At 37.9% G+C, this 14,820-nt stretch overlaps 1 protein-coding gene across 9 annotated transcripts in view; it reads right to left on the bottom strand.

Annotated features, from left to right (window-relative positions):
• The window catches only part of MLLT10 (MLLT10 histone lysine methyltransferase DOT1L cofactor), a 207,443-nt gene that overhangs the window by 21,014 nt on the left and 171,609 nt on the right, over positions 1 to 14,820 (bottom strand). For all 9 annotated transcript variants that reach the window (XR_003037741.2, XR_003037742.2, XM_025000949.2 and 6 more), the window contains one exon: positions 9,503 to 9,681. Coding sequence is in view for 7 of the 9 variants with exons in the window: in XM_025000949.2 (XP_024856717.1) it covers positions 9,503 to 9,681 (179 nt within the window). In the remaining 2 variants the exon portion in view is untranslated. The remainder of the gene's footprint in view (positions 1 to 9,502; positions 9,682 to 14,820) is intronic.

The raw sequence follows: 14,820 nt of genomic DNA, 5'->3' as shown, positions 1-14,820 counted from the left end.
GTTAGTCCAGATTCACTTCCAAATATATGATCTTGGGTTTTTTCCCTCCCCAAGATTAATAACTGAAGGAACCACTTACACACAAGATGTTATACTATACCTATTCCAAGATCCTAGTAACAATCTTAGTAAGTGTAATAATTATTTTACAAAATGGACCCAAAGCAAAGTAAAGTAAATCTAATAATTACTGAGCTAAATCTAAGTCACACTAAAGCAAAATATGCTTAGGTATCCAAGGAGACCTGGGTTCAACCCTTAGGTCGTGAAGATTCCCTGGAGAAGGGAATGGTTGCAAAAGGGCAGACACGACTAAGTGACTTTCACTTTTTCACCTGAGAAAGAGAATAACCCTAGCAAATTTAGACTACTATGATAAGCATCTAGAAAGACATGCAAGCCACTACCCAAGGTAGTATTTAAACTCAAAATCAAAGAAATTTAGTGTTTCCTAAGTAGACTGACATACCCTATTAAAATATTAACAAGATTAAAATTACATTTCAGCTTGAAATTTCCTATTAATAGTTCACCTCTTATATTCCAAATGTCTGCTTATGACCACAGAGAAGTTTTTAAAAGGGTTGTAGTTTTAGAGTGAAGTGAATCTATCAAATTCCTAGGCACCTGGCTCATTCTAAAGGAGTTAGTTGTGGAGGGGGAAAAAAAATCAGGCTAAATCTATTCAATTAACTGAATATCAGACTTAAAAGTGGGTATTGATAGTTTTTCCCCCCTCCCCACTGTTGGTAAAGGCAGAATGATAAAGTATAAAGAAGTAAAATTAGGTTTGAAAGAGTAGTACCTATCAAAATTTCACCTTTGAAAAGTATCATAGCAATACATCATCTAGGGGTGAATATGAAACTTCATGCTTCAATCATATAGGAAGAGGTCACAGCAAGCATATTTTAAAAATGCACAATTAACCTGTCAATAAACATTAAAGTCAAATGATGCAAACAAGCTCTAAAACACAGTAGCTTCCTCCTCAAACTTTCCAACTCTGATTCCTGATTTAAAATTGCATTCTTTCAAAATATCATCAGCTCACTAAGCAGTATTATTTTAAAATCTCCTACTTCATGTACACTCTTACAGGGAAAAACTCTTCATTATCACTGTATCTGCCATAAGCCAACCTACGGCACCTTGCTTGGGTGGGGCACTAAAGCTCTGTCTTTAAGCTCCATCTGTAAAAATGGAGATATGAAATAGTAACTACCTTCTAAGAATATTATGAGAAATTAAGTTGATGTATAGAAGGGCTGAGAAGAATGCACGACACACAGCAAGCACTCAAATTTTACTGTGCTTTTTTAAAATTATTTTCCTAAGCTATTATGGCTTCCATCTTTTCCATTAACTTCATTAGAGAATATAAATTGCCAATTATATTCTGATATGAACATGGTTATATTTCAAAGAACAAAACATTTCCCTGAGAAAAATTAAATAGTATTAATATCTCATTATGCAATGACATTTTAATCTATATATTTTATAATAACATAGCAATAACACAGCAATACTGCAAATATACTGTAAGAATTCAAATATTTTAATGAAAATTTACACACAATTTGACTACAAAGGTTTCTATGAAAAATTAGAGAACAATGGAAAGTTTCATATGTTCTCTAACTTAATTCTAACTTTGTACTGTAAAATGTACCCTGATAACAGACCCAATTCTGTGTCAGCTACCACCAACCATTGGGCTTTAATGCTCTGCGTGTGATGAGAGAAGAAACCAAGTGTGAACAACTTTCAGGTCCCATGAGTAGGCTGACTGTTAAAGCTGTCAGGTTCAATTGCATCATTCCACTTTATTCAATGCCCCAAACTGCTCCCTAATTGTTAGGAGCTTAACGTATTCAAAACCATTGTTTAGGCTAATGCTGAAATGCCCCACAATTGAGTTTCTACAAAGTCGTGGGAGGATTAAATTGTAGTTAAACCATCAATGAACACTTATGATTGGACAACAGGACTGTACAGAATAACCACCAACTATAAGCAGGTTTCTAATTGGTTAATATCTAATCAACATATCACTTATCTTTTGGAGGGAAAATTATTAAGTCCCTAAATAGGCTGTTGAAATAATTTAAGAAAGGAAAAGATCTCATTCAACAGCTGTATGTAAAATGACTAAAATTCATCTATCTGTAGTAATATGAAATTGTAAGTTTTAACAGAAAAGTTTAACACTATTTTTAGTAAAGGAAGTGCTTCTGTACAATTTTCTCACTGGCAATCAGGCTGTTTCTATAAGAGCTGAAATTCAAATGTCCTATAACAACTGTAACATCACTGTAGTGACTATGAATTCCAAAGTACTTATGGTCTGCAAAGTACTTTTCTCATTTGAACTTCAAAATACACCTGTATTGCAGGTAGAGTAGGTATTTAAAATATTCCATTTCATATGTAAAAAAATTAAAACCCACAAATGTAAAAGATCTACCCACCACCACACTAGTAGTAGTAATGTCCCAGGAACCTAGGATTTCTGACCCAATTTCTGCTATTTTGCATTGTGTCACACAAACAGACACAGTAAAATTCCAGACGTCTTTTTTCGACAGAGACTCATCATCTATGTCCCTTAACCTCTTTATCATCCAATAGTAAGAAATGTTAGAAAGCACTTTTAAAACCTTTTCTGCTCAGAAAGATAACTCCTGTAAAATTTTAAGTCATGTTGCAATTGTTTAAGACAGATGAAACTTTAATCTGACCAATCAAGTCAGAGCTCCTTCAAAGACAGGTGAATCTGCCTGGGAAACTGAAGCATTTTCCAAACAAAATCAAAGTGTCCTACCAAACATATCCGAAAGGAAACCAGAATTAGATCGACAGTAACTCCCCAACACACACAACCACACCACACATACACACCAAACTTACAGTCCTTGAGGCAAAAGTCTAAAAGAAATCTGCAAAACAGTATTTGCTAAGTTATACCTTTAAAATACTTCAATTTATCTGCATTTACTAAATATCACATAAATAAACCTTAAAAGTTGCTTCATTTAAATTACTTTTAAACTGTATCATTTGTATAATAGCAACATAGAGGAAACAAGAAACCGTAATTATCTACCCAAAGACTGTATCCAAAAGCAAAACTCAGAATGCAAGATGTTAGAATACAATTATTTTCATTACATTCTGCCTTTAATTCTACTAAAGTAATCCTTCAAACAAAAGCACCTGCATTCCTCCCAAAGACAAAACAGAATGAACGTAGAACTGGGAAATAGTGGAATTTGAAAGGCAAAATGAAAAATTAATGGCACACCTACAGAAACTAATTTATATCTCCACCGATGATACAACAAGAGCAGAGCACCCACCATTAAAAACATCACAGACAGCAGTTCTATCTTCCAATAATGTTAAGAAACTATAAAATAGTAACTATAATGTAATACACTGCTGATATCTGTGAAGGAATAATCACCCTAAAAACAAGTTTATCAAATAAAAGGATTTAACATCAAACAATATGAAACAAGGTTATCAAACATTTTTAAAAGTTTTTTTTTTTTTCCCTTCAAATTAGGGTTGCTAAGCATTAGACTTTTTCTTCCAAAATTTTAACAAGTGTCTCCTTTTTGCCCCATTAAAGGCACAAATCTAGTCTCAGTTTTTAATTTCTATTAGTTCTTTCTGATTATATATCCCCGACCACTTGCTTGGGAACAATCCTTAAGACATCAAACAAACCAAATAAGAGGCCTGCTTGTCTTACTTAAAACCAAGGCCAGAAAGATCAAGAATGATCTCCTTATTTTTATCCTGCTGGCACCAAGACCATCACTAAAAATGACTACTTTCATAAAAGTTTTTGGGAGGGAAAGGAAGAGAGTCAAAACACTGTTCAAATTTAACACCTCTATTCTCTGATTTTTATTTCTTTAAAATATTTGCTGGCTGCTGTGATGGTTTTCTCAGTAACTGTGTAACAAGTCTTCTACAATTATATTTTACATATTAATAGTTTTAATTTACACACTTTAAGTGTGTAAGCACTACTCTTCACTTTTCAATAAACTACCTATAAAGAAACTCTAAATAAAAGGCTAAAATGGGGTTAAACACACTGAATTTTATGATTTAAAAACATGCAAGGCCTATACATAAACAGAAATAAACGTATTGTTTTGAAAATAAGATTAAATTACCAAGTGCATCACAATTTTAGGAGTTCTATCTAAATATTCAATTTATTCTAAATATTTCTGAATCCTTTCCTTTGCACACTGTCTAGAAAATTCACACTTTGTACATTCAAAACCAATACTATTGTCTCAGGCAGCTAAACTGAAGTAGTTTTGCACTCAATTCAACTCAGAGGTCAACCTGCCTCAGTTGCCTGGAGACTGATGGTTGCCAGAGCAGCACTAGCTAAGCCAGGCTAAATACACTCCGGCGTGAAGGCGGAAAGCGTTTACTGCTGGAGAGAAACATAGATGCAGCTGTCTCAGCATGTAGCATGTGAGTCTCACTGGATGATCATATTTATAAGCTACCCATCTTACTGCAACAGGGAAAGAGGATAAACAGTGAAGATTTTAATTGGACTGAATCCTGGATTACTTGCAACTATGATTTCTTTGTTCTTCAGTTGAGTCATATGTGAAGTGGAATTTTTCCTCTAGCTATAAATTTCTCTTCACTACCACTTCCCCCACCCATCTCCCTAATGCCAACCCTCAAAACCACAAACATAATGAATGGGAAGAAATGAGATTTTTGCTTAATTCAGCCTGGAATTAACCAGAGAGTAATTAAAACAGACTTTTATAAAGAAAGGAAAGAAAAATGCACATTGAAAATGTTCATGTGAGACTCTTTCCAAGGATATAAAGCTATCAACAGCATATGGTTACACTTAATTAAAAGAGATAAAGCTATTTATAAGGGCCATTCTCTCATTTATCCTTTCACCCTCTCTAACCCCAAATCCCTGTGATTATGTCTACCTCACCAAGGCTAGTGACAGCAGCTAGAGAAAAACTCTCCTAAACTAGTCAAACTCCCCTTGCTCAGGTTAAGTTCACCAAATTGTCAAAGACAATACCACTAATCGTGCCATTGTTTTTCTATGCTGAACTACTGTTTATTCCAATTCTTGACCTAATTAAAAGGTGACTGTTTGCACTTCACGGTTACATACTTTAAAGACAACAATGCTATGCTTTGATGTACAGATTACAGGATATGCTGGAAAAGCCTAGGTATACTCTAAAGGCCCACACAATGTAAATTATGCACACGCACATAAAGCATGAGTTTACAGCAACTTACAAACAACTACTTAACTAGTTGCTTATAATTAGACATTTGTCTTTGTTAGAATTTTCTCAAAACATTGAGACTTTTAGAGGCTTTGGGTAAAGTGAAAATAAAAATAAAATTATAAGAGAATGTCAATAAATAAAACAAATAGGAAGTTTAAATTATCACCTTTGAAGAAATCTGAAGGTTGAGGATGGGGAATGAGGGGTGGACTCTGTGTGTGTGTGCACGTGTGCAAGCATATACCCATGAGAAACTTTGCCCATTTACTGTCCTATATATGTAATTCAAGACTATGATTTCTCTGCTTTGACTCTAGGTCTTAGAGCATTCCTGTAGACTAGGGCACCTATCAAGTTCTAGATAGAAAATGAAGAAAAAGGTTAAACAGATGCAAAATCACCAACATAGTCACCACTGCTTATAATTTTATAAATATTCTTTCTTATCCACTAGGAAGAAATCATGTAAGTATATAAGGACTTAAAGGAATCATTCATTCTCAATCCTATATTCTTCTGCACTTTTTAAAAAAATTAGACTGTAGATATTCATATATTACTTCTGTGATTTTAAAATTATAAAAGAAATTTTTTAAACCACCTAAGTCCAAAATTGGTTCATACTTTTTAAGTCCTTAACCCTCTTATCCTTTCTTATCCTTATCCATCAGAGGGCACACAAAACAAAACCACAATCACAGAAAACTAACCAAACTGATCACATGGACCACACAGCCTTGTCTAACTCAATGAAACTATGAGCCATGCCATGTAGGGCCACCCAAAACAGACGGGTCATAGTGGAGACTTCTGACAAAACGTGGTCCACTGGAGAAGGGAATGGCAAAGCACTTCAGCATTCTTGCCTTAGGAACCCCATGAACAGTATGAGAAGGCAAAAATAGGACACTGAAAGAAGAATTCCCCAGGTTGGTAGGTGACCAATGTGCTACTACTGAAGAAGAGTGGAGAAATAACTCCAGAAAGAATGAAGAGATGGAGCCAAAGCAAAAACAACGCCCAGTTGTGGATGTGACTGGTGATGGATGTCAAGTCCAATGCCATAAAGAACAATATTGGATAGGAACCTGGGATGTTAGGTCCATGAATCAAGGCAAATTGGAAGCAGTCAAGCAGGAGATGGCAAGAGTCAACATTGACACTGTAGAAATCAGTGAACTAAAATGGACTGGAATGGGCAAATTTAACTCAGATGATCATTATATCTACTACTGTGGGCAAAAATCCCTTACAAGAAATGGAATAGCCCTCATAATCAACAAAAAAGTCCGAAATACAGTACTTGTGTGCCGTCTCAAATATGACAGAATGATCTGTTTCATTCCAAGGCAAACCATTCAGTATCACAGTAATCCAAGTCTATGTCCCAACCATTAATGCTGAAGAAGCTGAAGTTGAAGGCTTCAATGAAGACCTCAAGACCTTCTAGAACTAACACCCAAAAAACATGTCCTTTTCATCATAGGGGACTGGAATGCAAAACTAGGAAGTTGAGAGATACCTGCAGTAACAGGCAGTTGGGAGTACAAAGTGAAGCAGGGCAGAGGCTAACACAATTTTGCCAAGAGAACGCACTAGTCATAGCAAACACCCTCTTTCAACAACACAAAAGACAACTCTACACATGGATATCACCAGATGGTCAATACCGAAATCATACTGATTATGTTCTTTGCAGCCAAAGATGGAGAAGCTCTATACAGTCAGCAAAAATAAGGCCAGGAGCTGACTGTGGCTCAGATCATGAACTCCTTATTGCCAAATTCAGACTTAAACTGAAGAGAGTAGGGAAAACCACTAGACCATTTAGCTATAACCTAAACCAAATCCTTTATGATTACACAGTGGAAGTGACAAATAGATTCAAGGGATTAGATCTGTTAAGAGTGCCTGAAGAACTATGGATGGACGTTCGTAACACTGTATGGGAAGCAGTGATCAAGACCCATCCCCAAGAAGAAGAAATGCAAAAAGGCAAAATTTTGTCTGAGGAGGCCTTACAAATAGCTGAGAAAAGAAGAAAAGCTAAAGGCAAAGGAGAAAAGGAAAGATCTACACATCTGAATACAGAGTTCCAAAGAATAGCCAAGAGAGATAAGAAAGCCTTCCTCAGTGATCAATGCAAAGAAATAGAGGAAAACAATAAAATGAGAAAGACTAGAGATTTCTTCAGGAAAATTAGAGACACCAAGGGAACATTTCATGCAACGACAGGCACAATAAAGGACAGAAACAATATGGACCTAACAGAAGCAGAAGATATTAAGAAGAGGTGGTAAGAAAAAACAGAAGAAACCTACGCAAAAAAGATCTTTATGACCCAGACAACCATGATAGTGTGATCACTCACCTAGAGCCAGACATCCTGGAATGTGAAGTCAAGCGGGCCTTAGGAAGGACCACTATGAACAAAGCTAGTGGAGGTGACTGAATTCCAGTTGAGCTATTTCAAATCCTAAATGATGATGTTGTCAAAGTGCTACACTCAATATGCCAGCAAATCTGGAAAATGCAGCAGGGGCCACAGGACTGGAAAAGGTCAGTTTTCATTCCAATCCCAAAGAAAGGCAATGCCAAAGAGTGCTTAAACTACCGCACAACTGTACTCATCTCACACGCTAGCAAAATAATGCTAGCATTACTTTCAAAATTCTCCAAGCCAGGCTTCGCCAGGCTTCAACAGTACATGAACAGTGAACTTCCAGATGTTCAAGCTGGATTTAGAAAAGGGAGAGGAACCAGAGATAAAATTGCCAACATCCACTGGATCATCAAAAAAGCGAGAGTTCCAGAAAAACATCTACTTCTGCTTTACTGAGTACACCAAAGCCTTTGACTGTGTGCATCATAACAAACTGTGAAAAATTCTTAAAGAGATGGGAATACCAGACCACTTGTCTCCTGAGAAATCTGTATGCAGGTCAAGAACCAACAGTTAGAGCCAGACATGGAACAATGGACTGGTTTGAAATTGGGAAAGAAGTATGTCAAGGCTGTATACTGTCACCCTGCTTATTTAATATATATTCAGAGTACATCATGTGAAATGCTGGGCTGGATGAAGCACAGCTGGAATCAAGATGGCAGGGAAAAATATCAATAACCTCATATATGCAGATGACACCACCCTTATGGCAGAAAGCGAAGAACTAAAGAGCCTCTTGATGAAAGTGAAAGAGGAGAGTGAAAAAGCTTGCTTGAAACTCAACATTAAAAAAGGAAGAACATGGCATCTGGGCCCATCCCTTCATGGTAAATACATGGGCAAACAATGGAAACAGTGACAGACTTATTTTCTCAGCTCCAATATCACTGCAGATGGTGACTGAAGCCATGAAATTAAAAGATGCTTGCTCCTTGGAAGAAAAGCTATGACCAACCTAGAGAGCATGTTAAAAAAAAGAGACAATTACTTTGTAGACAAAGGTCCATCTAGTCAAGGGTATGGTTTTTCCAGTAGTCATTGGATGTGAGAGTTGGACTATAAAGAAAGTTGAGTGCCGAAAAACTGATGCTTTTGAATTGTGGTGTTGGAGAATACTCTTGAAAGTCTCTTGGACTGCAAGGAGATCCAACCAGTCCATCCTAAAGGAAATCAGTCCTGAATATTCATTGCAAGGACTGATGCTGAAGCTGAAACTCCAATACTCTGGCAACCTGATGGGAAGAACTGATTCACTGGAAAAGACCCTAATACTGGGAAAGACTGAAGGTAGGAGGAGAAGGAGCGACAGAGGAGGAGATGGCTGGATAATACCACCGACTTGATGGGCACAAGTTTGAGCAAGCCCTGGGAGTTGGTGATGGACAGGAAAGCCTGGTGTGCTGAAGTCCACTGGGTGGCAAAGAGTCAAACATGACTGAGCAACTGAACTGTACTTGTAAGTCCTAGTTTTAAAATAAAGAATAAAAGCTGCCCCCAAATTACTATTTCACATTATTAGGACAAAATCAGAAATGCAGAAATCTAAAAGAATTAGTTGGTGCCAACATCAGTTTGTGCTCTCAGGAATATCAAGTAAAAATGAGTATTATTTCCACTCATGTCAATACAGGTTGAGACATTTTATAACTTCCTACAGGAAGTCCTATTCATTTCTCTCTTAAAATAAAACAGTTTAAAAATGACAAAACGATCCACATTACTTTGTAACATTGTAATAATTTACCTGAGTTGCAGCAACAGCAGAGGGTGCAGATGACCCAGCTGACGGGGAGAGAGCGCCCACTTGCTGTAAATGCCCAGAAGGTTGCTGAGGTAAATGAGAACTGGAGACAGGAGTACTCGATCCTGAGCCAGATACTACATTTGGAAATGATACTGCTACATCATTGCTGTTATAAATACCTATAAGGGAAAAAAAGGTCTTATTAAAATATTTTATAACTTAGCAGTCAAATCTGTCACAGACACGCAATATTAATCAATATGTTAGAGTACCCATCTTTGCTCCTGATCCTTCCCACAATGATAATTTTATTGGTTTAAAAAAAAAAGAATAAAAACTGACTTTTCATAAAGCAGGTGTTTTAAAGAACCTAAGTCATTTTTTACACATCAATGATGGTTTGTTAAGAGACAGAAATCACCTCAGGAGGTGCTTTGTAAGAATAATAATAAGGATTTTAGGAATTCCTAAAAGAAATGACATGTTTGTTAAACCGCAAAATGAAGACATTAGAAACTGTATAAAAATCACTTGGTAAACCTTTCAAAAATGCAGAGAGTTAGGAGCCAGAGCTCATGAACTGAGAAGGTCTGAAATGGTAGGAGACTCTGTCTTCGGAAGAACATCCAGATTACAATGCAGAAAATAAAGGGAACAAGACTAGACATGCCAAGAACAACAAAAAGCTTGATGCCACTGGTGGACACCCCCTCCGTGAGAATAAAGAGTACCGGTGGGTTCTGTAGACATTCGAGAGGTAAAATAAACAGGACTTTATGACTGACTGGATGGGATATCTAAGTACGAGTCAGGGTGGCCAGGGACATGGAATACGAGGTGTTGGATGCATTCACTTCAGAGAACACAGAAAAGGACTATAAAGACTTGAAAGCATTTTCAGTGGCACCACAGGGGTAAAAGCCAGAAAGAAAGAACAGAAGCAATCCCGTCTAGAAAAGTGGATGGGAAGAGAACAGAGAGAGAACATGAACAAAAGTTAAGAGGAAACAAAGAGTTACTTAAAAAGTGCTCTGTGGGTTTCTTTTAAAAAGACTGGAGCTCGTGTTCTTACACTGATGCCTAGGAGTCCAAGGAGAGGCTCTTTAAGGATAAAGGTTAAGAGACAGGAATCCCTATAAACCAGTGGGCTCTCAATCAGGGGTGATTTTGCTCCACAAGAGACTTGACAGTGTCTGGAGACATTTTTGGTTGTCAAAACTAGGAGGGGCTACTGGCATCTGGTAGGTCAATGGTGTGTGCAGGCTCAGTCATTCAGTCCTGTCACGACTCTTTGTGACCACATGGACTGTAGCACACCAGGCTCCTCTGTCCATGGAGTTTTCTAGACAAGTGTACTGGAGAAGGTAGGCATTTCCTCCTCTAGGGGTAATTGCCAGGGGATGTTGCTAAACATCTCACAATGAACTGGAGAGCTCCTCAGAACTAAGAATTATCTGGCCCTTGGAGTCAACAGCAAAAGAAACTGAGAAATCTTGTAATAAACCAGGGCTCCTGGGAGGCTGGGAGGTAATAAGATCCTAACACAGAGGAGAAAGCAGGGGAAAAAAGAATCTAAGAGGGCTGTATTAAAAACAAAAAACAAAAACAGTGAGAAAATACAGCCCTCAAAGGCAATAACTAGTTATCTATAATGACAGTACAATTTACTTTGTGTCTAAAAAATACAAATACTATTAATTCATAATATATATATAAAAGTACCTATAGTCTTCAAACAAGGGGAATTAAAAAAAAATTGGGACATTTTTAAAGGTCTTACAGCTGTAACTAAGGCTCCTAAGACCCTTTTTATATCTACCATTTCTCCAGAAAAAAAAAAAAAAAAGATAATTACTTATTCACTCAACAAATGCATTCATTTCCACAAACATCTGAGAGCTCACTGTTTACCAGACATTATTCTAAGCTCTAGAAATACAAAGCCATTCAAGATATGTGGTCTCTGCCTTCAAGAAGCTTAGCGGAAAAAAGAGACAATTACAAAAGACTGTGAAGAGCACTGTGACAGACACATCCTCGGGAGGCTGGGAGTGCATAAAGAGGGGCATCTGACCCAGACCTGGAGGGAGAGACTGTGGGTGAGAAGGGTACCTTTAGAGCCCATTCCTAAAAAAGCTGCAGGACAGAGGAGAAGGGCATTCTGAGGAAGAAACATGCCACAAAGAGCCAAGTAGATTCCAAGAGCTTATATGTACCACCCATGCAGCCTAAGCAGAAATGAGGCTAAAAAATAAGCAGGAATCAAGAATAGTAAAAATTAATGTGTTAGAAATTTAGAGACAATAGGAAACCACTAAAGGACTGTAAGCAGAAGTTTGGTGTGACCAGATTTTGTGTTTCAGCAAAACATAAACCGCGGGCACAATGCTGAGAACAGCCTGGGAAAGAGGTTTAAAAAGAGATTGAGAAAGCTGTTAAGGGCTGCTACAGTAATATTGATGAGCAAAAATATTATTTTTTAAAAACTTAAAGCAACAGCAATAAAGAGACATTACAAAAATTACATTCACAGGACTGGAAACTAATTATATTTGAAGAATAAAAGAAAACAGTCAAGAATGACTCTTAAGCACCAGTAAGTGGATCACAATAAACTGGAAAATTCTGAAAGAGATGGGCATACCTGACCTGCCTCTTGAGAAACCTGTATGCAGGTCAGGAAGCAACAGTTAGAACTGGACATGGAACAACAGATTGGTTCCAAATAGGAAAAGGAGTACGTCAAGGCTGTATATTGTCACCCTGCTTATTTAACATATGCAGAGTACATCATGAGAAACGCTGGGCTGGAGGAAGCACAAGCTGGAATCAAGATTGCTGGGAGAAATATCAATAACCTCAGATATGGAGATGATACCACCCTATGGCAGAAAGTGAAGAACCAAAGAGCCTCTTGATGAAAGTGAAAGAGGAGAGTGAAAAAGTTGGCTTAAAGCTCAACATTCAGAAAACTAAGATCACAGCACCCAGTCCCATCATGGGAAATAGATGGGGAAACAGTGTAAACAGTGGTTGACTTTATTTTTCTGGGCTCCAAAATTACTGCAGATGATGATTGCAGCCATGAAATTAAAAGACGCTTACTCCTTAGGAGGAAAGTTATGACCAACCTACACAGGATATTCAAAAGCAGAGACACTACTTTGCCAACAAAGGTCCATCTAGTCAAGGTTATGGTTTTTCCAGTGGTCATGTATAGATGTGAGAGTTGGACTACGAAGAAAGCTGAGCGCTGAAGAATTGATGCTTTTGAACTGTGGTGTTGGAGAAGACAGTCCCATGGACTGCAAGGAGATACAACCAGTCCATCTCCAGTCACCCAGGAGATCAGTCCTGGGTGTTCATTGGAAGGACTGATGTTGAAGCTGAAAGTCCAATACTTTGGCCACCTGTTGCGGAGAGCTGACTTACTGGAAAAGACCCTGATGCTGGAAAAGACCCTGACGCTGGGAAAGACTGAGGGCAGGAGGAGAAGGGGATGACAGACGATGAGATGGTTAGATGGCATCACCGACTCAATGGACATGGGTTTGGGTGGACCCCGGGAGTTGGTGATGGACAGGGAGGCTTGGCATGCTGCGGTTCATGGTGTCGCAAAGAGTCGGACATGACTGAGCGACTGAACTGAACTCAAGTGGGTGTGAGAGTGGTAAACAGCATTCACTGAAGCAGGAACAGCAACTGAGAGCACCCAGCACTTGTTACTACGTGTAGGTCACTGTGCTAGCACAACAGACCAATGAAGTACTATTACTCCCATTTTACATATGAGCAAACAAGTTTAAGGAACTGAACTAACCTGTTTAGTGACCTAGTAGATGGTGGAACCAAGAGTCAAATTCATACAGCCATCGGACTTTACAACTGAAACCACTTCCTAAATACATGTTTGAGGTTCAGGTTGAACATCACAGTCTTTGAGATGCCTACGGGACACAGAAGGCCTAGATGGTCTAGAAGATAATGTAGGGAGTCTGAAGCTTAGCAGAAAAATCAGGTCTAGAGATACAAGGATGTCAGAAGGATGTCAGGTCTAGAGATACAGGAGTCAGAAGGATGACAAAGATAGAATAAACATGAAAACTCAAAAAGGCTTTCTGCTGGCCTGCTAACTATAGTTCATATTAAGACACACAGAAACTTCACATTAAAAAGCCTAGATTTCTATTTTCTTCTAAAAAACCTGAAGTTCTGTTCACACTGATAATGTATCCTCATTCATTTATGTCACCTACTTGGCTTCGTTAAGTAACTGATTATAACAACTGTGATATGGACACTGGTCAAAGGCAAGGAATGGAAAAATGAGATCACCCAAAGAAGTTCTCAGTGTGATCAAGAGAAGAAGATTAAAGACAGGACCTAGGGAACATTACCATTTAAAGGGTAGTTTTAACATTCAACAAATATTGAGGTACTAATTATTTGAAAAGGCACTGAAGACAGCAAAGAGCACAAAGGAATTCTTCCTTGCAAGAACCCAGTCTCACAGCAGAGCTAGTAAGTACTCATAAGCCACTAGATACAGGAGGGAAACACTAAGTACCAGAAGGTCATAGGAGATGAAAAAGTACAGAGGAACAGAGTGGGGTAGAAGAGTTCCAGAGAGAAGTACTTGAACTCAAAATTTAAGTTTTAGGGTAAAAATACCTTAAAAGGTAGAGTGCTTTTTTAAATTATCATAAAGCATAATATACATGGAATCTCCAGTTACCACATCTAAAAGACAAAAGTGAGCTGGAGGCAGAAGGCTGAAATCACAAGAGCACAAGTTTTCACCTGAGACAAAAGTACAGGCTCTCCCAAGCATGTGATCTCAACTTTCTGAGCCTCTATAATGTTCTTTGCTATAAAACCAAGATAATAGCTACCTTAAAGGTTTTTATTTTAGAATATCCATGTAAAGTCTCTAACAATGCCTAAAGCACAGTTAAGTCAGGAAAGTACTGTATTTTAATTGTCAGGTCCTCTAAAGTCCCTGTTGTTGTTGCTTAGTTGCTAAATTGTATCTGACTCTTAGAACTCCTTGGATTGTAGCCCACCAAGCTCCTCCATGGGCTTTCCCAAGCAAGAATCCTGGAGTGGGTTGCCATTTCCTTCTCCAGGGGATCTTCCTATCCCAGGGATTAAAACCATGCCTCTTGCATTGGCAGGCAGATTCTTTACCACTGAGCCACCATGGAAGCCCCAAATGTCCCCACTACACTTTGAAAACTACAAATACCATTATCACTGCAATGGTATATCATGAAAGTATAATACCAAAAAGCAAAACTGTGGTGTTTGAGGATCTTCAA

Source organism: Bos taurus, chromosome 13 (genome assembly GCF_002263795.3).
Source record: "Bos taurus isolate L1 Dominette 01449 registration number 42190680 breed Hereford chromosome 13, ARS-UCD2.0, whole genome shotgun sequence".
NCBI classification, from domain to species: Eukaryota; Metazoa; Chordata; class Mammalia; order Artiodactyla; family Bovidae; genus Bos; species Bos taurus.
This window is presented reverse-complemented; position numbering and strand designations above follow the sequence as displayed.